Below are 26,830 nucleotides of genomic sequence, written 5' to 3'. Positions count from 1 at the left end.
ATGCTCTTGGAACTATGACCATGCCATTAGCACTGCATCTTAATCTATTAATAAGTAGTGTTTTTATTGCATTAAATTAAATGGTAGATGCCAGAAGTGAGCGGCTTTTCCATTCGGATGCTGGGATTGAAACAAAATTTTTTCAATTATGCACCAATCAATATACAAATAGTTAATCATATTGTTCTTGATCTCTAATCCACTTTGTAGCCACCCATTTCTCCCCTTTGACTACCGGACAGCTTCCGTGAATTGATGTCTGCAAAAAGCAACCCACAAATTATGATACCATTTATAATTTATTCAATGACTGCTATCACTTTAAACAAAAGACGTGAAATACTATTTTGAATTAGCATCACTCATAAGTACCAATCAAAAAAGAAAGTAACACGTTTTGGAATTATTTGAACTAGTTAATTTCGTTCACATTAGACTACATCCCTTATGCTTTCTATTTAATAAGTTCCGATATGAAGATAAATAAAGGAATACATACTGGATCAATGGTACCATTCGGTAACAACGAGTAGAATAGAAGTCCGTCCCCTTGGCGGGGCTTCACTTTCAAGCCAATGCATTTTTGGTAATCATAGCTTCCATCCGCGTTCATGCCATTCTATGAACCAACAGCGGATTTCCTATAGTTATTCAAAGAACACGATTGACCAAAAGTGGAGACACAGCAGAAATGTTGATTTTACCTCAAATGGAAACATGGTTTCTCCACCTTCTTCTAAATCTGTTAAATACACCAAGAAAGAAGCAACCTGTGTGATCGTTAGCATCGCTACTATTATTGTTGTTGGGAAACTTTAAATCAGTAATTAACATCGTTGTAATCAAGTATTAAGTCATACAAATTACAGATTTTAATGAAAAACTTCTGTACATCCCACCCCGACACATGTTTTCATAGAGTATTCAAATAAGTAAATGTTATCATAGGAGATGCAGCGGTGGCTTCTTACAAATTGCATTTGGGAAGAGCAGCAGATACTTCAGTAGGTAGTACCCCTTTATGTTTGCATTTGATACAAATTACTGGCTCAAGTGCTTGTTTATATTTGCATGCACAGGCACGTGTGGCATGTTGACTTTTATGTATGTTATATAAATCATAAACTCAATGTTAATGCACTGGAAAAAAAGAAAAAAATGAAATTACCCTTTGGCTCTTCTGTGGGCCGTATTCCTGGGGATCAAATGCGTCATAATGAGAATTATACTTCTGCCCAATCTTATATCGCAATATATTGAATGCCTGAAACACGGTGATTCCTCAAACAAATTTAATATTGCGCTGAAATGAAAGGTCTACTAGCTCAATGAAAGTCACAAATCAATTGAATACCACAACTGTCTAAGCTTCAATATCTCAAAAAGTTTGGTCGAACTTCAGGGGTAAAAGCTGTTGTATAACACACTTCAAACGCAGAAGGTAAAAACAAAATATTTCATTAAAGAAATTGAACATGACCTGTTTCAACCTGCAATTTCTATTAAATTTAAGGTATATATGCATGACTGGAGTTAAATCCAGAGTCAGAAATGAAAATTAAAAAACTACAGATTAAGTCATGAACCACTCCCAACAGCTTAAAGAAAACAAGTATGAGAATATTGCAATCTGCTAATCAAATTTGCATGTATTCCTATTCAACTGCAAAAGAATATTAAGAGGTTTCAGAAAAGTTTAATTTAAAGTTGATAAACTTCACAAGAAATAATACCTCCCCATTAATCCTAGGCAGCATTGTGACCTTTGCAATCTTTTCCTCAATGAGATCCAAAGTCCCACTTTCGTCTTCAGCTGCTGAAATAAACACGCCAGAGCTGTTTGACAAGATAGAGTAACTTACACTAACATAACTTAAAGATTAAAAAGAACTGGTTTTTACAGCATATTTGCAGGAAAAATCCGCTAAGCAGGAAACTATACTGCCAGATGCATGCTACATATCAGTAAAATCCGCTCACATGAGTGTGTAGGGATTCAGTTTCCAATTATGCTATGCTCAAAAAAGATAAAAGCCAGTTCTCTTGTATCAACCCAGGATATTTTACCAGTTGAACAAATTAGCATCACTATGCTGGTGCATTAAGTTGAAATACAAGATTCTTTAATACTAATTGAGATGGTAACAGATACAAGTTCAGTCCTTACTCCAGACTTTCATATAAAATACATGATTGGAATAACTTAGGGTCACCGAAACAGCCCCTGGAGTTATGCTATTGACTTCATAAAATATACATCATTTTATACTGAAACAAAGACAATAGGCATGCACATAGGACATACCTTGTTCTAATTCCCTGAGTGTTGTCAACAGTTTCTCCCTTTCGCAAAGCCAAGGTTGATGGTCTAAGGTTCAACTTGGCCATATTGATTATGCTTTTGCATTGTTCTGGGGTAGCAAAATTAGGGAAATATAAAGCACGTGGCATCCAGCTCAGAACCTGTATCAGGTAGGTAAAAGATAGAAAAGGAGCATATTTTCAGAATGGTTGTGGTTAATTAATAATATATTTCAAGATTAAATTTTAAATGAAATAATATATTTTTCTTTTATTTATTAATATATTTTTTAACCCAAATTCAACCTGTGAGCAAGTGCTTCCAGATCAATCCAAAATTATTCTCTCGGCAAAAAGTTTTTCGTTTATTATTGAAAATGAACGTAATTAAACTACCACTCATACCACAACAATCACTGTTTCTTGTGACAAAAGCATCAAGTTATCACTTGAGATCTATAACTGCCTTGTTAAATAAATCCAGTATTTCCAAACATCCAAAATAATTAGATTACTGTCATCATCAATCAGAAAACACTGGAATAAAAAAAAAATGAATAAAGAAATAAACGGATATAAACTAAAAAAAGGGAAGAAGAAGAAGACAGAACCTGAAAGGGAATATTCGTAACAGAGTCATCGCCAGCCTGTCCATGCGGCATCCATTCGTATTCATCTTTCACCGACTCTACCACTCTCGCACTCGGCCTAGCCACGGTTACGTCCTGCCAATAAATTAGAGAATATATAATCAACTGCAAAATTAAATTAATTTTCCGAAAAAGAAACAAAATAAGTCATATTGCATTATATATATAATCCAGAGACATTATACACAGAGGATACCGTGCAATTCAGAAAATTATCGGAAATCTTGCAGATCTAATAACAGTATTTGAAAAACCTGAGAGAGGAGAGAGGAACCGAGGAGACCAGCGAGGAAAAAGAACAAGCAAGCGAGGAAGACGAAAGGTAACTCAATCTTCGACTTCAAGCTCCAATTTGCTTTATTGGATTTGCCGCCTTTCATCCTGTTTCTCGAGTCAAAATCTCTGGAATAATGATGAATGCAAAAGAGTAAATAATTAAATGATTGCTTGACGATGCAGCAATTTGCAAAATGTACATATAGTAGTAAGCAGGACGCGGCGGGAATGTTTTCAACGGAGAGAGGGGCGCTTGTGTTGAATTACCAAAATGTCACGAGATTCGGTAATAAATGGATTCCACAGAAAATCTAGGGGTGGGTGGATTTTGTTTTGTCTGTCTTCATTTACTTTTGTTATATGCACTACTACAACAACAACGGTCAACACTACACTGTTTCTGATTCTTTTCTGTTTTTACCCAACCCTTTTTATTTCCCCCCCCCCTTTTTTTTTTTGAGTCCACGGCAATTTTTATTTCTTATGAAAAATTTTTTATTTTAATTTAAGTTAGTGGCACGATTTAAACTAGGATGACATTTTGTAAGGCATCTGAACCCAAGTTAGAATAGCCAGCCGGGACAATCCTTAGGGTCCATCTCAATGCAATCTAATTAACCATCCCCACAGTAACCCATCAAAGGAATGGCAACCGATTCTTTCAGACCCAAAAGTTATTAAAGCAAAAAAAAAAAAAAATCTAATAATTCAATCATGTAACGAATGCCTTCTCACACAATTAACTCAACTTCATGAATCGGAAAACCTGAGGACTGTGCTCTCAGATTTCCTGTCGTAAAGTAACACCTCGAGCTCTGCTATGCCGAACTCTTTTTAACAAAGACTAAATTTGAGTTGTCGGGCCTAGCTGGAATCCATTAATCAACAATTCTCTAAGGACAGAATGAGTGGGCATTAAGGAGATACTGTCAAAATGTTTTTGTCATTTACGTTGATTAATAACTAACTGGACTCGTGCAGAGATAGTGCCAGTGTCACATCAACTGGGTTGACTGCTGTGTTGGACAAGCGATAAAGAATATTGTTTATCAAACTTAAAATGATTGGATGAATTGTTCAGCGTTTCGTTCATTGGCGAGATTCAGAGATTGTTAATTCGAGTTCGGTAACGATATTTGAAAAAACAAGAAAAGAGAAGTTGCGTGTCGAAGAACTGTGCGAAGAAACCAAACAAGCAACAGTAATTAGGATAACATTTGCTTTACCTGACGCGTTTGAGCCCGTTCCTGAGTCAAGTCCTAAACTAAGCATTTATTAGTATTTTGGAATCCATACCATTACCTTTAATTACCCCGTCCCCGTGCCGTCTGATTCACTTTACATGGTAATGTCCTTGGTCATTACCGGGACTCGGAGGGAGTTACTTTCAACTTTCGGAAGATAAAATTAGACTCGTGTGATACTTTAGATCACACATACACCTCAACAATCCAACTCATTCATTTGAGATTTGACAGTAGTAATTATGTCATTGCCAAAAACTCTTTCAGGATATTGTACCCTAGAATTGTTGATACTTCCTAATTCCTATTTAAGTATTTATTCATGGCTAAAAATGATTTCGTTTCAAGATTAATTATGAGAATTTTTAAACAAACAAAATATGATACAAAATTCCAGTGACATGACTATTGCATTCGCCATTTGAAAGATCTCTATAATATATTAGCAACGTTAAACAAGAAAATTAAACAAGGGTGAAGAGAGAAAAAGAATAATTGAAGTTATTGCTAATTACAATTATACACACTATGGATCTACTACTTTCTAGTTATTTAGGAGCCTCCTAAAAATATCTTTAATTCTACACTAACTCATATTCATTAAATTTGAGATAATTGATTTATTAAAATTAAATATTTAATATTTTCTAATATTTTCTCTCTACGTATAAACCCACCCTAAAACTTTCTCCCTCTATATTTTCTCTCTCCATTTACACTTGTTCCCCCCCCCCCCCCAAACTCCGGTGTTATCTTCTCTGTTTTTTTTTTAATCCCTCACCTTTTTATTTTTTATTTTTTTTACTCTCTTCTAAATTCGCAGAAGATTTGGTGTGTTTTTATACTTCTATATATATTGCCACAATTCGAATCCGTCAAAATCTTCTTTATACAATCTGCTAGTAGCAGTGTGAGATTGTACGTCCGTTCATCCACACATCATCCTTATCCAATCCTTGTGGGAAGCACGAGCAGTTCTTACAAAACAACGTGTAAGGTGACAACTTCCACATCCTTGCACGAGCCGCTCCTAGGCCAATGGCCACCCAAATAACAATAAGATATAGCGTAACTCACTAAACCTCTGGATAATCGAGGTAATAGTCCATAAAATGGATGGATGGTGTAAGAAGAAATATATAAAACAACAAGGCCCTTAACACAAGGCTTACACAATTACAAACCAGTTGGGCCGCCCATTAATTACATGGCAGTTAGCAATTGGTCAACGTTTACATCCACGTGGTCAGAAAGGGGTCCCCGTCTCCAGCTTCCCTTTACTCCACAAATGCTACAGAAAGATTTTGTATGCATTATTTTCCTCCATGAAAATTATATGCGGTCCCTGAATCCACAACCAAAAAAAAAAAAAAGGCTATCGGTTTTAAGTAGTGACCTAAAAATCTTTGTTCCCCGTCTTTTCTTCAATGCTCACGCTTAACTGAATCCGAAAGTGGAATTAGTTCAGGTCTTAAGCTGCTGCAATTCCACAAAATAAATGATCAGACTAAATGCCTATTGCTCTACACTTCCGAGTGCAGCGCAAGTCAAGCTTGGAAGCAGCTATGGTTCATTTATAATCAAGAACTACAAAGCTCGAAAGTCATCCTGGGGGGTCTCTGTAAGGGCCTTAAAAGATGAAACAAATGGAGGGACAAGCAGCTCTGCTGGCAGGAGTTGGGAACCTGGCTTGGAAATTGAGGTGCCTTCTGAGCAAAGACCGGTATGTTGAAGTTTCTATGTATGCATGCACTTGTAACTCGTGATTCAAAAGCACATGTTTTACTTCATTGGTCCCTATTGATTAGGAAGATTATATTAGAGAAATATACTTTCAGAAGATTCACCAGACTGCCAATTTAGTAGTTACAAAAGCTTCAGGCAAAAACAATCATGCAGTCCATATCATAGCAGGGGCCAGCGAGGGTTACGTAAATCTGCCACTGATTTGAACCGAACTAAGAAACAACATTAAAAGAAAACATGAAAGAAGGGTGAAAAGCATCACAGACGGATGAAACATATTCGAGTATATATAGGTTTCACACGTCTTGCATGCCATAAATGAATATATGATAATAAATTCATGCTTATGGTTGGTCGGTCCTAATTTAAAATAGGAGCATGTTACGAGTCTAAGGTAGATTCAGACACAACAGATCTTGCATGTTATTGACCATAGTACTTACAATTATTGGCTCTATTGTAGGTGAACGAGTACTCTTCTCTGAAAGATGGAGTTCTATACTCTTGGGGCGAACTGGGACAAGGGCCATTTATCCTTCGTCTTGGGGGTCTTTGGCTAGTAGCTTTCATGGTTCTTGGAGTTCCAACTGCAGCTGCAAGCTTTGATCCTTCAAGGGCAAGTTGAAAATGAGAATTTTCTTTACAAGTAAACGGTGTAATAATAGTACATTGTAACTATGGAAGAACCCGTTAGTGTTATTGCTGATCCGAAAAATATTCCTCGTCACCACAGGCTGGCATATGGGACAAATTTGGGGTGGTTTCTGTTAGACATTCGGAATCTTGTTTTTTTTTTTTTTTTTAAATAAAAAAGGGACAAATCACAGAAATAGAAAGAGAGGCTGTGTACATGCAGTGATTTTCAAAACTATATAGGGAAGTTGAAACATCAGATAAAAGACTGTTATTAGACATTTATCAAGATGAGAATACATATATGAATAAGCTAGACAAATTTCATTTGTTGAAAATTCGCCAGTTATTACTATTACAATATCATTGATTTAATCACCGCAGGAACCCCTGAGATTTGTGCTAGCAGCTGGAACAGGAACTCTTTTCCTTGCATCGTTAATCGTCTTACGGATATATCTGGTATGCATACCTGTCCATTGTTCATTGGAATCCATTTCATTAGCTTGGAAAAGCATCCCAGCCAAACAGTTTGGATAACAGACGATTACTTTGTTAAGCAAATGCCTTAGCAGGGGCACAGCAGTGAAATTTCTCCACATTATCATACATAATTGACTTCACATATCAAATGATTTGGCAGCAAAACCAGAGGAGAAATCAAGTCTTTTAGCAGCAAAGTCCCCACCCATGGGCATCCTAATGTTCCTTCAAGAGAGTCGTTCAATTTAAACCTAGACACTTACATATGTAGCACAGAGACAACATATTCAACTGACCCAAGTAAAGGAAGATGTAGGCAGAACCAGAGAAATTGTAGAAATCCAAACTGCTTGTGTCTCCATCATTACTCTCTATGGATCAGCTTATTCTATTCCATAATGTAGTTATTCCTTTCAATAGCTTCCGTGGCGGCCATGCACTACATTCAATTTATTACAACCTCTTAAGTTTGTTGCAATAGTTTAATTATACTGAACCATTTAATTTTGCATATTGCAGGGATGGAGTTACGTTGGCGATAGACTTCTATCAGCAGTGATACCATATGAAGAAAGTGGATGGTATGATGGACGAATGTGGGTAAAGCCACCAGAGGTTAGCACATCTTGCACATCTGTCTCTCACTTTCCTCTTTATCAGGTAGAAAGCCTAAGTAAATGACTGAGGACAGGAACATACAGCATTTTCTCATTAATTCATGGATTCAGGGTATCTGTAATTAATGCGGATAACCTTTTGCCAATAAGAGAAAGAGACTCTCAACAGCTATAACACGGGGAAGCAAGTGAATTGACCAAAATTTATATTCAGGCTTTTAACTTGAAGGACAGCCTAGATGGAAAAAATAAAGGAGGAAAGACTGAACTTCTAGAAATAGAGATGAATAATAAAAAATAATAAAAACTTATAAATGTAGTGTTTATTAGATGTTCTATGCAATTTAGCTTCTCCAAAAAAAAAAAAAAAGGCTTCTGGAAAGTAATTAGTATTATATACATTGGAGCAATGGTTCACAATGTTTCTGACACGGAATAAGTATGTGTCAATTGGCAAGAAGTACATTTCCTAGAAATTTTCATAAAACATAACAAAATTCAAGACAGCAAGTATAAAATAAGTGTGATAACCCAACCAGTAATGAGATATTTTAAGAGATATAGTAAGGACCACGAAAAAGAGAAATATTGATACTATGATAGGCAATATGTATACACAAATGCAGAGAAGTAAAAACTGCTCATTTACCTCCGATTAAGACTCCCAGTTAAAGTACCTGATGTGTCTAATCATGGACTGAAATCTGCATTTCAACAAGTACCAGGTTAATGTTCCCATCAAAGAAATAAGATTAAAAACCAAAAAGAAAAAAAGGAATAAGTATCAAATTTGACTGTTGTCAATACCTTAAACAATAGTCAACTGAAGTTGTTTAGTAATTGAGCATGTTGGAAACTTGGAATAGCAGTATAGATAACTTCTTCATCGCATATATATCAAAAGAGGCAAAATAGTAACTACACTGGAAGTACTCAAATTACCCCTTCTCCTAGTTTCGTTTGTAAACTCACACTGGAAAGACCAAGAAATCCTAACGATGGAAAAGAAAACCGACCTGGATACTATATCTGTGGAATACATAATTCTACTGAGAAATAACACATATTGCTTTTTCCTCACAGGTCCTAGCTCGTGATAGACTATTGGGTGCTTACAAGGTACTAATCCAGCACAAAAGATCATCTGTGTATTTAATTCCATATATGAAAGTATATTATACATCCTAGAGCAGTTAAATGCACTGAACCCTATAACTTCCACCTGCACATAATGTACTAGATTACAAAACATTTGCAGCACAGAAATAAAAACACACTACAATCTATTAAAGTATATTTTGTTTACAATTGAATGCCCATGTATTTTTGGTATGGAGATGTCTGCTTAAAGTGCTTTTACATTTTCTCAATATGTTAAACAGGTATCTATGCCACAATTTATAGATTTACTAAGAGATAAAGAATCTCATGGGAAAAATCTATGCTTCCAGGTTAAGCCAGTCATCAAAATGCTGAAACAAACACTGGTGGGAACAGGAGCATTACTTGTCACAGCCACGTTGCTATTCATATTTGCTACGCCAGTGGAGCAATTCTTTCAAAGTACCATGACCACAAAAGAGAACCCTGCAATTGTCCCAGCTTCAAAGACCAAGAAAAACTTCAATATAAGGTACATAGACATTGAGATTCCAACTCTCTCTCCAAAATATTTAGAATAGTACCATTCTCACAATTTTCTTTGTAAATATGCAGAAAGGAAGAATTACTTCAGCTACCAGCGGAAGTAATGTCTGATGATGATTTGGCTGCAGCAGCTGCAGAGGCTGCAGATGGAAGACCAGTCTACTGCAGAGATAGATACTATCGTGCATTAGCAGGTGGACAGTACTGCAAATGGGAAGATCTAGTAAAGTAAAGGGCAAAAATGGAGGTTGCTTCATTTTCAGTTTCATATTATAAATGTGATCTGTATTTTGCATTAAGAGGAACAATTCTTAAAATTCAAAGATTTTTCTTTAGTTCAAAGAAAATATTTAGACGATGTATTGAAACAGGCATAAACAAAATGTCCCAAAAAGAAATGAAATGGAAGCTAATGAATGATTAAAACATAAAATCAATTTATCAATATGAGGCAGAACATCATACTTAACCTCAAGCTGCGTACATATCAAATCCTTTTAACTTTTCTCCTCCTATGTCAGCAACCATCTGACTAAACTCAAAGTTGAATGAACTGCCAAAGGAAGCTTGTACTACTCTCTTTCTCCACCTTAATACTTATCTCGTCTTCCTCTGATGCCTGATGAATGATGCCAGTAAAAAACTTTAACAACACTGTTGCAGTGAGTAAAAACAGTTTGCTTTTAGAGATCAGTGCAGACACAAGAATAGCAGCACAATGGCAAACCGCTCCTGGAACAATTACATGAGTCATCTTTTCATACCCTCATAGCCTCAAAGATACCCCTACTGAACAAGTTCTTTAGAATGGCTAAGAATTTAGATCTTTCAAGATATCCAAGAGTCATCTAGCAGAATTTGTTGCCAGTCATGACTTAACTTCACTATGGCCCCGATCCATTGGATAGAATAGCCTAACCACTGTTGACCTCAGAGATGAGGTCAACATGTCACTGGGCTTAAGCATTTATAGTTCTAAGAGTCCCTAACGGTATCCTCTTAAACAAGTTTCTTGCACCAGCCAAGAATTTTTGACAGTGGCACTTCAACAATATCCCTAACTCTCCATTTCCTTTTCTTAGCATCTTCAAGATCAAGAGTTCTATATGCAAGAGCAAGCAAATACATTGCTGGGTGCAGCCTCCTGCAGATAATAGAAGTACAAATAAGAGTTTCAAAAGTCAAAAAGAAAATTTATTCACCAAATATGATGCAATACCAGATCTGATGGTATATGAAAACTGTAGTCAGCGAAAATTAAATTAATGTATACTTGTCTATTAAGATCCAATACACTAAACAAACCTGTAAAGTAATGTCAACAACAAATATATGATACAAGGTTCTAGGTGAAAATGCTGGTTCGCAAACATATACAAGGTCCTAAACTAGTGGAATTTATAAATTTCAAACTTCATTTCAAACAAAATTACATTATGTCTTCTCACCTAAGTTTATATATCTACATTAGAATACTTGCAGTTCTAAATTAAGTGACATCATCAAATACATTGAAATTCATCCCCTTTTCTCTTTCTACCCTACATCTCAGTTACTTACTTGTCAAACGGTTCGCTTGCATCAAAGCCATCCCAATGCCTTTGACGCAGGACTGTCCGGCCCTTTTTATCTTTGCCAAATGTTTCAATATACCAACCACCCACATCATGCATGCCACACCGAGGCTCAAACAACCAAAACCTGTTGCACCAATTCATCAAAGAAGAAGTATGCGTGGAAGCTTTGGACAAGAGTAAAAGAGCTAGATGATTCCCTATACTATGCCAAAGAAAACAGTTGATATTCAGGAATAAAAATTTGGAATAGTTGTACTCTTATTCAACTGCAACTTGATTGTGGCAAATGTTGATAAGCAAGCAGCTTAAAACGATTAAGGCATAACACAACTGGCCCCTACGGTGTTTCATTAAAAGCCAACTAAAACCAACTTCAATTTGAAAAAGAAAAAAGGACTTTACAGGGGCTAGTAACATCAATCATGTGCAATCAGAATTTTTTTTAAAAAAAAAAATGAGCCACAATAAATCTAGTTCAAATGGAAAAATCATATTACTTACACCAATAAAAGAACAAATACTTCTGAGGTTTGATACACAAGAAGCAGTGTGCCATATAATTTCAGAAAATCCTCCACCACTTTCATTACAGCTAAAAGAATGAACAGTCAGTTCTAAGCAAAAAGCAGACCATGAGGCATACTCCTCATGCAAGGAATATAAGCTCATTTCTTGCACATGTTAAAAATATCACTAAAATACCTTGTAAACGGATCACATTAGAAGGTCATCAACCATAAAATGCTTATCATTTCACCAACTCTAAATGATTGAGGTAAGGTTTCATTGGTCTGCAAACATTTGATGGCATAACTTCGTATAATTGGCACAACTTACTTGCTAGGAGGTAACTGGGCTCTAGTAGATCTGCACTCACAAACAGAAACTTTATCTCCCAGTTGATACCAGTGCATATGTTTAACCTTGAATACAAGGGCAAAAGAAATGTCAACAAACAGTAAAAGGCAAATGAAACATGCATAAATACAACAATATAAGCAAGTATAATAATTCTAAGTTAAGCAGGCAGTGATGGTTAAATACAAATATGTTTGCACTATCTAGTGTGAATTCACCGAAGCCAAAACTTTTCAAGGTGTCAAATATATTTCTTCAGTATAGTAACTTGAAGATCTAAAAAGTAGAATGAAAAATAGCATATTATCAATGATGAAAGCCAAAAAGCATGAAAACTGAAAGAGACTATTTTTACAAACCAGAAATGTCCGATGTTTTACTATCACATGCGTTTTTGCACCACTGCTATTGTAGACAAAGCATGAGCCCTCTTCTGGGGTAGTCCTTAAACCAGATATCACTCCAAGTGGAATCCTTAATCCAACTGCACCATCCAGAAGGGAATCCTTAGAGAACCCTTCACCAGTATGCACAGGATCTTCATCTGAAGTAAGAAAAACATGTATGTGATCTTGAGCATCTTTATGCTGAATTCCATCACGGTAGCCTTTAGGAGGGACCCTGGTGGCCACAGCAACCACCCTTCCGGACACATGCAATTCTAAATCTCTATATGCATCTGATTCATCCCTGATAATATTCTCACTTTGTAGTTCAGGAATTTGATCATTTAATACATCAGAATTCATTCTATAGCTAGCATTTTCAATCGGCTGACTTATGCCCAAATAATCAGATGTAGGAGTCAGTTTCTTATTGCACACAAAAGACAATCTGGGAGTATCATTAACCAAGCAGACCATTCCAAAAAGATCACGGCCTGACACCAAGTGAAGAACCTCTGGAGTTTCATACAAAGACCTCTCCTCAGCTTCAAAACGGTCAGGAAGAAGGTCAATGGACTCAATAACAGGACCGTAATACGCTGCATGTATTGCAGAATAAAAATTTGCTTGAAGTACATCAACATAGCCTGTCCCAACTATCACCTTTTTCTCGGACAATATATCATTTACAGCAAATCTATACCATTTCAGCCATTCTACAACTTCCATTTGCCTATTAGCTGCCTTATGGGATTCATACATCTGCAACTTTGAACCTTTTCTAAACTGTTTTTGCATAGGCTTCCTTTGAGCTAACAAATATTGGTCATAATGTGCCCTCTTCTTAGAGTCTGAAAGTATCTGCAATGTGTCATCAATTATGTTTCGAAGTCAGGATTTGATATATTAAAAAAATTAGACCTCAATAACATATACTATTATTACCAACAATGCGGCTCCATATGGATGAATAACATTTACATGTACAAAATCATCTAACAACAAGAACTCCTTTAAACGATACAACTACCAACAAAAACTTCCAGCATCACAAGACTTGCCAAATTACACTATATACATGGGTTCTGTAAAGCAAAAGAGTATAGGTTACAGACAGAATGATATCTGGTAAAACAGAATCCTTTATATTCTAGTATTAAGCATAAGTAATGAAATTCCTGCAAGGTGATATTGCCTACTTTGAACTTGAATTATATGTCAATTCAGCCCTTAAAATTCCTCGTGTCAATAAAAATGTTCATAACAAAGCATTTTCTACCAAAGTTTCTCATTCATAATTAGTTCATTTAATCGTGCCTCATGAAACCCAATCAAATGTTATTGCTTAAGCTACAAATAATTCTCTAAATTACCTTAATTTCATTAACCATTCTAGTCTCTTGCCTATCAACTATAATTTAACATCGAAGTTGAAATGCAATCTCTTTGTTTTAAAAAAAAAAAAAAAAAATTGCTGCAGAAATATTAGCATCGATTCCTCTGATCAAACAAAACTTGATATCCATTAATAAGATAATGTCAGAAATGCATTCATATCACGCGATTAGTGAGACTCAGAGAGGGAGAAAAAAAATGCTAGAACACATAATACTTCATAAGCAGCGAGGATTCGAACGAAATGTTTCGAAGCAGAGGAGTCGTTCTTAGAGTCGACGAGGTCAGGGTGAGTTTCCTTAGCTAATTTGCGAAAAGAAGCTTTGATTTCGGCAAATGAGCTAGTCTCTGCTACTTCTAATATATCGTACGCGTTTTCTACGGGAAACTCGGTCCTAATCGACTCACTGTTGCTGAGCCAGCGATTTGTGGTATAACTCGGATATGGGTAGTGATGGCACCAACTCCAAGAGTAGCTATAATTCAATTGAATTGGAAGTGAGGAAAACTGCCGGTACCGATAAAGTCCGGCGAGAAATGCCATTTTATTTGTTGTTCTTTTGTTTAATTTCGAATTTTGGCAGTAAAAACCAACTCTTGAGGCTGATGATGATGTGATGATCCTCACTGAAACGATTTCAAGCTGGACTGGTGTTGCGATGACGAACGAGGACGTCAGTTTTGAAATGTGTCAACATCCTAGTGCCAGGAGACGAGGAGATTGTGCTGATGGCATGCGAGATTGGGAGGTGAGGCTTGTGGCCCATGTCACTGTATCATGTTTCATGGGCCAGCCTTTATAGAAGAGAAAGGCTTCGTGTTAAAGAGGAGCTTTTAACACCCCTCTAAAATCTACCTAATACCCCATTTTACATTTTATTTCTCAAAATATCCCATTTTAATTTTATAATATAAAATTCCATATATTAAAATAAGTCATTTTTCCATAAAATTTTTATGACGTGTCCACATGCAATGTAATGCGAATAATCATTATTCGTTTTCTTTTATAGATGCACCACCATCATCACATTTTGTGGTTAATTTATGAGCCACAACAGTTCATTTCAACTTGTCTGAAGTTTCAAAAATCCACTGATAATAAGTTTCCAAAGTTGAAATATAAAATTTATATTCAATTAATGAGACCTTATTTTTTAAGGTAATGTAATCATTTGAGCCTTATTATTTCTCCTCAAATGATGAACCTATACAATATTAGTGCCACCTCAATTGGAATATAATTTTATATTCTATAAATATATATTTCGTCTTTATATTTTAGGTTTTAATACCCCGTTTAGTTCTACCTAAATAAACTTGTTGTTATATATTTAGACTTCTATCCTTATTTTTTTCTTGACTTTTGCAATTAATAATACCCTTGCAACAATCTTGGGGCGTTAATGAATACAATTGTTAATTTATCAAACTAACACTAAAACTAAAAAAAGAATTAATGTAAATCTTTCTTTTATTATTTTACTCTTAAGGCTACTTTGGTAAATTAATATTTTTGTTCTTTTCATTAATAAGTCCAAGGTTGTTGTTAGGATATTATTGCAAAAATTAAGAAATAGGAAGGACGTGGGTCGTGACATAATTAACAATAAGAAGGCCTTAAGGTTATTTTTAATTATAGAGATTAAACATATACTTAACCCAAAATATAAGAATTAAATACACATTTATCCAATCATGTATTCTCACTATATAAGTGTACCAATTATAATTACATTTTAAAGATTTTTGAGCTACATGTGAATTTATATATTCTTCTTATACAACAACCCAATTACATGATTGTATTTTACTTAACACAATCTGATATCATCATATGGTAACGAATTTGCATTTTCCGAAAAAAAATTAATAATAATTGTCATGTGTGAAATTGGTAGTGTCTTTTTCTCCCATTACCTTATTTGAAAAGAGAAGTGGTCCAACAAGGCCGGGCCAAAACCGAATGATGCCCAAGCGCTGAGACCCAAATTAAGCTCGTTCTTAATTTCTGTATAGGCTTGTAAACGGGCTGGAGTTTGAATCGACAGTGACGTGATTAGTGATCTGACTCCAGTTTAGGATGAATATTGAGGACGAATGAATGAATATACAATTACCAGACGGTAATGTACGGCACCCATTCTTTGTGCCATCGCCTGGGGGCAAGTAGTAGTAACGATCAAGTGCGCACAATTGTGCGGTATGCACATGGCAATTTCTCATTGGGAAAGTTGTGCTGTAAACCCGCACCTAATCAACAAGTAGAATAAATTATGTTACATATCCTAGCCTCCTTGTATGTGGCCATCATGTATATGGAAAATTCACAAAGGGGATGGGTACTGCAATAAGAATGAACCAGAGCACCTTGCCTTTTCATTTCTCTTGTCTACGGCCTGCTTGTGATAAAGAAATGAAATTTACGACATAATCTCTTTATTCATAAAAATAACAGGGTGGGAATCAACTCGCCCAATTTGTGAAACCGACCCAACCCGTATGAGTTTTTTACTGGTTGGGTTGGGTTATTAAATTCCCAATCCGCACTGTTTGCAGGTTGTGTCGGGTTGAAAATTTTTAATTCAACCCAACCCGTCTACCCGTATATGTAAAAAATTAAAAAAATAATATAAAATGCATCTCAGCAACTTTCTCAATTATAGAACCCTAAACTCAAATGTTCTTATTTAAAAATCAGTCGCTCATATGCTCACGCATAGAACACAACGACATCACAACTCACAAGCTTTCTTGAAAAGCTGCCCAACTGCACATCATCTCATACACAAGTTCTTTCTTCTTTCTAATTTACTAATTTATTATTGTTTTGAAACAAGTTGGTCAATTTTTTTATTGTTAAAAGTAGAGATGGCAAAACCCCGGGCTGGGTTCGGGTATTGCCATGACTGGACCCTGCCCGGATGCAATCGGTCCGGGTCTGGGTACGGGCCGGGTTTTAATCTGGGTACCCGGATTTTATTTTTTTTAATATTTTATGTGCATATATTTTTTATTTTTTGGTAATTTTATAAGTTTTAAATTTATTTCAATAAAATTTGACATGAAAATATAAATTTTAAGTGTTTAAAACTTTATATATGTATAATAAATGAGTCAAATAAATATAAAATATTTAAAATAATATATATTTTATAATTTTTTTTAATAAAATTCGGGTTCCGGGTTTATCAAGTGATACCCAAGACCGACCTGGCTTCATACTCGGGCCGGGTAACTCCCGGGTCCGGTCCGAGTCCGGACCGGACGGGTATTTTTACCACCTCTAGTTAAAAAGTCTAGCCCATTTGATTTGGTGCTTTATAATATTTTTTATTGATAAAAGTTGGTCAATTTTTTGTTGTTATGATAGTGTCAAGCCCAATCGGAGTAACATGAATATAATAATAATTATTATTACTATCTTTGGGAAAAAGCTTTTCGACAAATATCTGTTGGTCATTGTTCTACAGTAATATTTTCAGTATTAACAAGTCGTGCTCTTTTTTTCTCTTATTCATTGGTCTCACTCTTTAGACTTTAATGTTTTGTATTAAACAAGACTTTAAATTTATGGACTTTTTTTTTCATTAGTTATGTACAAATAATTTGATTGTTAAACTTTGAAATGTTGAATTTGTTGTAAGGATTTTAGTATTTGTGTTTTTTTTTAATTTTTTTCAATTAATTTATTTATTTTTATTGAGACCATAAAAATGGAATTTTCAAAAGTCCAATCCAATCGACCCAACCCGCAATTATATAGGTTGGGTTGAAAAATGTAATGGGTCAAGTTGGGATGAGTTTTTTCAACTTGTTCTATATGCAGATTGGGTCGGGTTGATAAACAACCCAACACGTGCCCAGCCCTAAAAAATAGCACAAGCAGCTGCAAAAGACAACAAAAGATTCATTTTTCTTTTAAATGACATCTTCAAGCAATGGCAAATAACTACACGCATTGGATTTTGAATCTATGACATGCACAATGTATTTTATATCTGTAGGTGCCATTTTTTAAAGGCGCCAAACAATGTCACGTGTCTATTCTTTTCGATAAAAGAAGTTATTCTGAAGTAATAAAATTCCAATTACTCTAGGGGAATAGCACCCAAGAAAAAATTCTTCCAGAGTTCACAAAGATGACAATAGGAGGAATTATTTCCTCAATCCATTAGTTTAGGGAAAATCACACCCAAAGGTCATAATGACAAGAAAATACGCACATGTAAAATAATTTCCTACGACCAAATTCACTTCCAGGCTACATAAATGATGGGTGACACATGTCATTAGGTTGAAGGTTAAAAAAAAATCCTAGATCCACATCACTCGGCATTTATAAATAGAGACTCATTTCTAAGAGAAAAAGATATTTGGCCTCTAAAACCATTGCTTATACTTATAGAGAGAAAACTATTTTCTCCGTCTTCTTTTTTTAATCTTGATTAAACATTAATTTAGGGGTCGAAGTGTCTTTTTCAGGTACTGATTCCTCTGGATTCGAGGCCAACAATCGTGACAAATTCTCCACGAGTTACAAATATATGTAAAGATAAAAAAATCTAGCACCTTCAATATCCAACAAAAAGGACAATGATCGTCTCTTAGTGTCTCTTAGTAAAATGCATGGTTAAGAATGAACTTTGAATTTTAATGTTAACAATCAAATTTCATTCATTTTATTTGTAATTACGCTAACTTTTTTCACTAGATTTAAAAAATTCGAATAGACCACCAGAGAAAAAAAAAATCTAAGACAGAAATTTAATCCCAGCAAAAAAGTCCATCACTGGTTAGCATAGTGCGCAAAGCAGTGGTAGGCCAGCGGCACTAATAATTGCATGCCAAGTTGGGAAGACTGTTCTACGATTGCACTCCGTCAAGATTTTGGTCTCTTTAATTTCTTCTCAATATTGGGGCCTGGGATGGAAATATGTCTCTGTGAATTTAGGAAAGTTAACATCCTGCGGTGCTAAAATGTTTTCAAGTCTTACAAACATTTACATGCACGCACATGACTGGAGAAGAAAGATTTACAGCTGTTGACAGGACGAAATTAACCTTTTTCCAATTAAATGATATTTATGAATGTAACTCTTGTCTTGAAATTAAACATAACCTCGCACAGGCAGGCGATTACAGTGTCAAAGGTACCCACTGCCCACCACCCACCCACCCACCACCTACAAAATTAGAAATTCACAAGGTAGGAAATGGGTTGCCATTAAAGTTTCTGCCGCAAAATTGGAAATTTTGAGACAATCAATTAGTTGAAGCTACCGATATTCATTCTACATTTCCATTACTCTCATGGCATCACTCGCCTGTGGTCAAGCAGCCTCTACAGAGAATGGATAGCTCAGAATCAGAAATAAAGTCAAACACTTCTATTTTTTAAGTATCTCATTTCGGAATTACGAGAACCACTTCTGTTGATATGGCTATACTGATCAATTGGTGGAATGATGATGTTTAGAATTAGTGGGCATAAGATGCAAAGAGACAAAAGTATCTCAGCTGCCTGCGTGGGCTTTGGATAGCCTTACATATTGGCATAAACAATTCTGAAGAAAATAATTCTTGGATAGCCTTACATGTAAAACGCACAGCTTGGCCTCCAGGCAATGTCATAAATTGATCAAAATCTATTCTTAGTTTCTTTTTGTTGTTCTCAAATTAATTAGGTTGCATTTGAAATTTAATTTGATAAGGTTGCATTTGAAATTTAATTTGATATAGGGTGGGTTTGAAATTGAAATTGGACAGCTGTAGTTTAAAATATATAATTTTAAAGTATTTGATAAATACTAGTTGCTGTAATTTGGAAGCTATCTTAATATGATTTTTCACTAATATGATGAAAAATATATCATATCTTTAATAATTTTATCAAAATTATTTTTAAAAAATTATATTTACTATATACTATTAATTTTTATTTCATAATTATAATTTTTTTCATAACAAACTATAACACCTCAATCCCAAACGTTAATACTTTCATTTAATTATTAATTTATTATCAACTTGTGTGAGAAAGAGACGAAATCCTTTTTGGTCTCATTAAAAGTATAAATAATAATATAATAATAATAAACAGAAACATGACATGAAAGCTTGGAGCTTGATTTTGTCTATTAAAATAAAATTCAAATGATTTCATTGATTCCTTGTTTATGGAACATGCATGATTAAAATGGCAAAGGTGATCAACAGCGAAAATGAATCAAGATTACACTGTATCTCTTTTACATCATCGCCCACCAAGAAAGAAAAGTTATTCGATTTTTTAATCGATGATTTGTCTGTTTGGATTAGTTTAATAATTGACGGTCCCCATCCATGATTTTGGTCGGGCAGCTTGATGCGATGATCATTTGTTTTGTTCTAACTTAGACGATAAGGATGTGTTTAGAAGTGAGGTACCGTAATTTTTAAATAATAGTTGTTATATAGTAAAAACTACAACTGTGGAGTAGAAGTTGAGAAAAAAAATTGCTAAACTGTCAAAAATTTATCAAGTTGTCAAAATCTAACTATAAATGTTACCAAACACCTTAATAACTGGGATTTGATAGTCCAACTATGTCACCACACTTCTAAACGAGCTACAAGTGTTGGAACTCACAAGGAAATATACCAATCATGCGGATAATATATATATATATTGTTGTAAGAATAGATTATACGTGAAGATTGGTTTGCTAGTTTGAAAATAAAATAAAGATAATACATAGTGGATGGATATCACCTTTCTTGCAAACTACCTCATCAAATTAGAATACAAGAAGAAAGCCAACTCCTTTTTCACATAAATTTTATAAGTTTGAATGCCAATGGTATTTCATTTCATCTGAACAAGTCAAGCGTAGAAAGGCATGCCCTGTCGCAATTATTCTTACAAGAAATGTTATCTTTCCTACCCCAATTCGTCTCACCCAAAAGAGCATCAATTTGCTTCTAAGATAAATCCAATTAAGTTGCAACACGTCTGATCTCCATCCATCGTTAAAATAAATTTCAAATTAACCATTAGTATATTACGACTACGTATTAATTATTACTAGGTTTTTCTTTCTTTTTTTAATATATTTTTCTATTTTTTATTTATAATTCAATCATAAGACGCCAGATTACTCTGGGGTTAGGAGTAGTGGGCAGGAAATGGAAGAGGTAAAAACACACACTGGACAGGTTGGAATTCAGAGTCTGTCTCGCATTTATGTCGTAGTCTAACCAAACAGGGACTTTCAAATAAATTAATTTATGATATAATTGACCAAAATGTGTCATTATCATATTTTTATAATTTAATAATTACATCAAAAATTCTAGATAAACCGGATGGTTATATGATGAGAATGGCTGAATAATGCTACAGCTCTCAACTAATGTCTTAAGTGATGAGTTTCATTTGAGATAAAGCTAAAAAATAATTTTTACTTAAGATTTTAGCAAGAGAATAAATTATGAATTTGGAAGAGGACCTTAGCTATACTATATGTACTCAAACACGTAATGGATTTTATATTATAATATAAGAACAATACATCGAAATTCTTTTCTCTTTTTTTTCTTAAATTGTATATATCATCACATCTACACTTAAGTAGAAGGAGGACTAAAAGAAAATCAACCACGTCAGTGTTCCTAATTCCAAAAAAGTAAATATATGGACTCCACATATTTTATTTTTATATTTTCTCTATTTTAACGAGTAAACATCAGCAATCATTTTTTATTTTAGATTCTGATTTTCTAATCCTATGAATGAACACACGCTAGAAACAAATATTACCAAAAATGAGCTAATCTCCGGGATCAAGTATTTCAAATCTGACGCTTTATATCTAGAACTTTGCCGTCATGAGAATGCACGTGATCCCTGGTCCACTTTCCCGAGCTAAGATCCAAGATGTTATGTACAAGCAAAGCAATGAGATATTTTAGGTTATTTTAATGGGTAATTTTTAAAAACCTTCCCTGAGGTTTGGACTTGTTGTAAGTAGATGGCGAGAATTGATTTATTTATAAAAAACTCCCTACCGTCAGTTAAGTTTAACATTGACCGTTAGTTGACCGTGCAAAGACAATATTACCCTTAACAATAGTTTGTAAACGAAAATAACTAAAAAAAAACTAAAATTATTGGTGCAAAAAGCACAAACCTTATTTTTTTGACAATTTTATCCTTGTCAATTCTAAAAATTTACAATATCATAGGTAAAGATTATGACTATTTTATTTTTAAATTTTTAATTTTATCTTTCTTGTAGGAATTTTAAGGAAATATCAATAATTTAAAGAGGATTTTTTAATTTTTTAATTTTAATTTTTTATAAGAACTTTAAGAAAATATCAATAATTTAAAAAGTGTAAAATAGCTAATAATTTTGGTTTTTTTTTTAGTTATTTTCGTTTATAAACTATTGTTAAGGGTAATATTGTCTTTGCACGGTCAACTAACGGTCAATGTTAAACTTAACTGACGGTAGGGGATTTTTTACAAATAAATCAATTCTCGCCATCTACTTGCAACAAGCCCAAACCTCAGGGGAGGTTTTTAAAAATTACCCTTATTTTAATATTAGTTATTATGGTTAATAATTTAAAAATTAAATTAATTTGACTTTATAGTTTTTATGTAAAAAAATTATATCTTCATTAATTTTAATAAATGATTATTTATAAATTATATTTATTATATAATATAAGTTTTTATTTTATAATTATAATTTTTTTATAGTTGTTATTGTTTAAAAGTTATAACACGATACAAAACAAATCCTTATTTATAGAAAGGAAAAGGTAGAAGTTGGTTGGCGAGTAAACGTCTATATATATTCACCAACCACTCCAGTTCACATAAGAATATAAATAAAACTAAAGACAAGCTCCCGTGAACTATATAACTCGCGAAATTCAAGATTTTTTTATTTTATTTTTTATTTTTTTCAGAATCCCTGCAAACATCAATCTTAAATTGTGAACAAGCAGCTGCCGTGTAATTTATCATTGAATTCACAGAAAATCAAATCAGCATTGGTTTTGCACATCGCTCCAGAATTGGCCGCTGGGTCCAAATGGGTCCCAGTAATCGCTGGGGTTGCTGAGTTACAGTAAAGACTAAAGAATGTGGATTATTATTGGAGTTGGCTGCCAATGGTGGCCTTCTTCTTTTCTCTGCGAAAAGATAAAAAAGTAACAGGGCGAGAGAATAAGTTATCTGAGAGCAAGAGAGAATCTCGAGAAGAAGGAGAGAAAAAAAAAAAAAAAGGGGGAAAAATTTAAAATCGGACGAGCAAAATGGATAAAAGCCGGAAACACACGTGATGAAAGCTAATCTCTTTGTTTCTCTGTACCCTATAGTCTAACTGAGCTGTAATCAGTACCTCTCTGCTTTCTTTTTTATTGTCTTGATACAATCATTCAAAGAAACAGACAACCAACAACCGTCTTTCTTTGTTAACCAGTGCGTAATTCCGTGAGAGTTCACACACTTTGAGATTCCCCTATAACGTATTATAAAATCAGTGTTGGCCAAGCTTCTTTCTCTAATATTTCTCCCCAACTCAACCAGGTAGTAAGGAAAGAATTAAAGGATCGATGAAGACGTTTAAGTCTCTAATCAGTCTTCTTCTTCTTATTCTGGGTTTCTGCGACGTGTCGGTGGCAGCCCAGAACCCAGACCAGAGAGCTACCTACATCATACACATGGCGAAATCCGAGATGCCGGCAAGTTTCGAACACCACACGCACTGGTATGAGTCGTCGCTCAAATCGGTGTCCGACTCAGCGGAAATTCTCTACACTTACGACAATGTGATCCATGGATTCTCCACTCAGCTAACGCGAGAAGAAGCCGAGTCACTCGAGCAACGACCTGGGATCCTCTCGGTTTTGCCTGAGTTGAAGTACGAGTTGCACACAACTCGTAGCCCTGAGTTTCTCGGACTCGACAAAAGTGCCAATTTGTTCCCCACGTCCGGCTCGGCGAGTGAAGTTATAGTTGGAGTGTTGGATACTGGAGTTTGGCCCGAAAGCAAGAGCTTTGACGATACAGGACTTGGTCCTGTACCAAGTAGCTGGAAAGGCGCTTGTGAAACCGGTACAAATTTTAATGCATCTAATTGCAACAGAAAATTAATTGGTGCAAGATACTTTGCAAGAGGCTATGAGGCTACTTTGGGTCCAATTGACGAAAGCAAGGAGTCAAAATCTCCTAGAGATGATGACGGCCATGGCACTCATACTGCCAGTACTGCAGCTGGATCGGTTGTTGAAGGTGCCAGCTTGTTCGGCTATGCGGCCGGGACGGCGCGTGGCATGGCCACGCGCGCCAGGGTTGCTGCCTACAAGGTGTGCTGGGTTGGTGGTTGTTTTAGCTCTGATATATTGGCGGCCATAGAGCAGGCCATCGATGATAATGTCAATGTTTTATCAATGTCTCTTGGTGGTGGCACGTCTGATTATTACAAGGATAGTGTTGCGATTGGTGCTTTTGCAGCAATGGAGAAAGGGATTCTAGTCTCTTGCTCAGCTGGAAATGCTGGTCCAAGCTCCTACAGTTTATCCAACGTGGCTCCATGGATAACTACTGTAGGTGCAGGCACACTGGATCGAGATTTCCCAGCTTTTGTTAGTCTTGGCAACGGACAAAACTACTCTGGTGTGTCACTTTATAAAGGGGATGGTTTACCTGGGAAATTGTTACCATTTGTTTACGCTGGTAATGCTAGTAATGCAACAAATGGGAATTTATGCATGATGGACACTTTGATACCCGAGAAAGTTGCAGGCAAGATTGTGATGTGCGATCGTGGAGTGAATGCTAGAGTTCAGAAAGGAGCCGTTGTTAAAGCCGCTGGTGGTTTAGGCATGGTTTTGGCTAACACTGAGAGTAATGGCGAAGAGTTGGTGGCTGATGCCCATTTGCTACCTGCCACTGCAGTTGGTCAAAAGTTTGGTGATGCTATTAAGAGCTACTTGGTTTCAGATCCAAAGCCAACAGTGACTATTTTGTTTGAAGGCACTAAAGTGGGAGTCGAGCCTTCGCCAGTCGTCGCTGCATTTAGCTCAAGAGGACCAAATTCCATCACGCCAGAGCTATTGAAGCCCGACATGATTGCGCCAGGTGTCAACATCTTAGCGGGATGGTCAGGAGCTGTTGGTCCAACTGGGCTGGCAACAGATAGCAGGCGCGTGGGCTTCAACATTATTTCCGGAACATCCATGTCTTGCCCCCATGTAAGTGGGCTCGCAGCCTTGCTCAAAGCCGCTCATCCTGAATGGAGCCCTGCAGCTATAAGGTCAGCTCTCATGACAACAGCTTATGTCTCGTACAAAAATGGCCAGAAATTGCAAGATATCGCTACGGGAAAAGCATCCACACCGTTCGATCATGGTGCTGGACACGTTAATCCAGTATCAGCCCTTAATCCCGGGTTGGTTTACGATCTAACGGTTGACGATTATCTGGGCTTCCTCTGCGCATTAAATTACACCGCGTCACAAATCAACAGCCTTGCTAGAAGGAAATTCACATGCGACGCTAGCAAAAGATACAGCCTCGCTGACTTCAATTATCCTTCATTTGCTGTCAATATTGACGCCGCACAAAGTAGCAGTGGGTCTAGTGTTTTGAAATACAGCCGCACTCTTACAAACGTGGGCCCACCAGGGACATACAAAGTGTCTATAACATCATCAACAGGGCCTGGAGTTAAGATTTCAGTTGAGCCAGCAACGTTGAGTTTCACTCAAGCGAATGAGAAGAAATCATATACGGTGACATTCACTGTTAGTTCAATGCCATCAAATACCAACAGCTTTGCTCGTCTTGAGTGGTCAGATGGGAAGTACATTGTTGGAAGTCCCATTGCGATCAGCTGGAATTAAATTGTTATCCAGCCAAACAAACGGATTGCTGGGTCTAGTGTTAAATTAATGTTGTTCTGTGAGAGGGAGAGAGAGACAGTGGAAAACCAAGGAATGGGTAGCTATTTTTCTTTCTCGGTGCACAGTGTTATTATTTTATGTTGATTACATGTGTATTTGCTGTATGCATGTCTAGTGGATCGACAGTGGATTATGTTAAAGAGTAGAGTTGTGAGAACTATTCATAAATGTATCAATAACTTGTCTGCTTCTTGTTAGTTGAATTCAGTTCAAGCAGGTCGTGTTCAGGATCATCCCAACCTCTTTTTCTTTTCCTTTCTTTCTCTCATATATCGTAGATATAGAAATTTTTCAATTCAAGATTTTTCTCTCAAATAATACAGTTATAGAAAATTTTCTAACTCAAGATTTTAAAGAGCGGAAAAATTTTAAAAATTTTAAAATTCAAGATTTTAGATATAAAAATGTTAGACCCCCGTCCACGTGGATTAGTTTGAAATTAGTTGACTAAGAAAAGTTAATTATGCATACATGGGCTTTTAATACATGAAACACAGCTGTAATGCATGCCGTACCATATAAGATGTATCAATGTATCATGTGCTCGTTTAAAAGGTAGCTCGTACTTCAGTTGAAAACGTTGCGCGCATCAGTACAATTCTATAAGATAAGCAGTGAGCACATGGTTTTCTCAATAATAGCTACTCGCCAATCTTCGTCTTGAGAATGATTGGCTAATAACCGACGTCGCATCGCATGCAGTAGTGATGGCACGAAAATTACATTACTTGTATTGGTTTCTTTTCTACCTTATGGCGGATTGAATAAAACGTCGAACTGAAATCTATGTCGGGTAGTAGCATATCATGATGACAATTAACTAAAATCTTGTCTCATTTATAATTTAAAAAAAAAATTGTCTCATATACGTATATTCAGTTTGTATAAACTTAATCAATTACAAAATTGATTATAATGACGTCAAAGAAAACATAACTCATTGTCAATATATTGAACAAAATTCCTTGAAACAAGTAGTCCATTTTAATAAACTTTATTTAAAAAGAAAAAGCCAGAGTAATGTAGACGTGTTATGTTTCAGAACTTGCCACGTAG

General features: G+C 35.4%; 4 protein-coding genes and 1 long non-coding RNA gene across 14 annotated transcripts; 3 read left to right on the top strand and 2 right to left on the bottom strand.

Moving 5' to 3' along the window:
- Positions 1 to 45: 45 nt before the first annotated feature.
- On the bottom strand, positions 46 to 3,485 carry LOC102613795 (probable prolyl 4-hydroxylase 9). The gene is made up of 8 exons (XM_025097069.2): positions 3,206 to 3,485; positions 2,913 to 3,026; positions 2,306 to 2,463; positions 1,734 to 1,836; positions 1,169 to 1,264; positions 705 to 770; positions 500 to 619; positions 46 to 259 (listed from the first exon to the last, which is right to left on the bottom strand). The coding sequence occupies exons 1-8, from the start codon at positions 3,329 to 3,331 to the stop codon at positions 173 to 175; spliced, it is 870 nt and encodes a 289-aa protein (XP_024952837.2). The 5' UTR covers positions 3,332 to 3,485; the 3' UTR covers positions 46 to 172.
- On the top strand, positions 3,133 to 3,631 carry LOC127903762 (uncharacterized). Its single transcript, XR_008056525.1, has 2 exons — positions 3,133 to 3,273; positions 3,411 to 3,631. It is a non-coding gene; the product is annotated as an uncharacterized LOC127903762 (long non-coding RNA).
- Positions 3,632 to 5,614: 1,983 nt separating this feature from the next.
- LOC102614099 (protein CONSERVED IN THE GREEN LINEAGE AND DIATOMS 27, chloroplastic) lies at positions 5,615 to 10,030 on the top strand. Its single transcript, XM_006466435.4, has 7 exons — positions 5,615 to 6,194; positions 6,681 to 6,833; positions 7,235 to 7,312; positions 7,853 to 7,948; positions 9,034 to 9,069; positions 9,402 to 9,583; positions 9,667 to 10,030. Exons 1-7 carry the CDS (start codon positions 5,970 to 5,972, stop codon positions 9,827 to 9,829), a joined length of 933 nt encoding a protein of 310 aa, XP_006466498.2. The 5' UTR covers positions 5,615 to 5,969; the 3' UTR covers positions 9,830 to 10,030.
- On the bottom strand, positions 7,001 to 14,541 carry LOC102614379 (uncharacterized). 10 transcript variants are annotated; one of them, XM_052444765.1, is made up of 10 exons: positions 14,031 to 14,537; positions 12,392 to 13,279; positions 12,012 to 12,097; positions 11,158 to 11,298; positions 10,362 to 10,741; positions 10,068 to 10,216; positions 9,636 to 9,759; positions 9,457 to 9,552; positions 8,600 to 8,654; positions 7,001 to 7,322 (listed from the first exon to the last, which is right to left on the bottom strand). In XM_052444765.1, exons 1-5 carry the CDS (start codon positions 14,355 to 14,357, stop codon positions 10,597 to 10,599), a joined length of 1,587 nt encoding a protein of 528 aa, XP_052300725.1. In that variant the 5' UTR covers positions 14,358 to 14,537; the 3' UTR covers positions 7,001 to 7,322; positions 8,600 to 8,654; positions 9,457 to 9,552; positions 9,636 to 9,759; positions 10,068 to 10,216; positions 10,362 to 10,596. The 10 variants fall into 10 exon arrangements, with proteins under 10 accessions (XP_052300725.1, XP_052300720.1, XP_052300724.1 ...); XM_052444760.1 differs by having other exon boundaries at positions 10,063 to 10,741; XM_052444764.1 differs by having other exon boundaries at positions 9,645 to 9,759; positions 10,063 to 10,741.
- Positions 14,542 to 22,763: 8,222 nt separating this feature from the next.
- LOC102615073 (subtilisin-like protease SBT1.7) lies at positions 22,764 to 26,007 on the top strand. Its single transcript, XM_006466439.4, has one exon. The coding sequence runs from the start codon at positions 23,423 to 23,425 to the stop codon at positions 25,712 to 25,714; it is 2,292 nt and encodes a 763-aa protein (XP_006466502.2). The 5' UTR covers positions 22,764 to 23,422; the 3' UTR covers positions 25,715 to 26,007.
- Positions 26,008 to 26,830: the final 823 nt, after the last annotated feature.

Source organism: Citrus sinensis, chromosome 7, assembly GCF_022201045.2.
Source record: "Citrus sinensis cultivar Valencia sweet orange chromosome 7, DVS_A1.0, whole genome shotgun sequence".
Lineage (NCBI taxonomy): Eukaryota > Viridiplantae > Streptophyta > Magnoliopsida > Sapindales > Rutaceae > Citrus > Citrus sinensis.
Note: the sequence above shows the minus strand (reverse complement) of the source record. Positions and strands in the feature narration are given on the sequence as shown.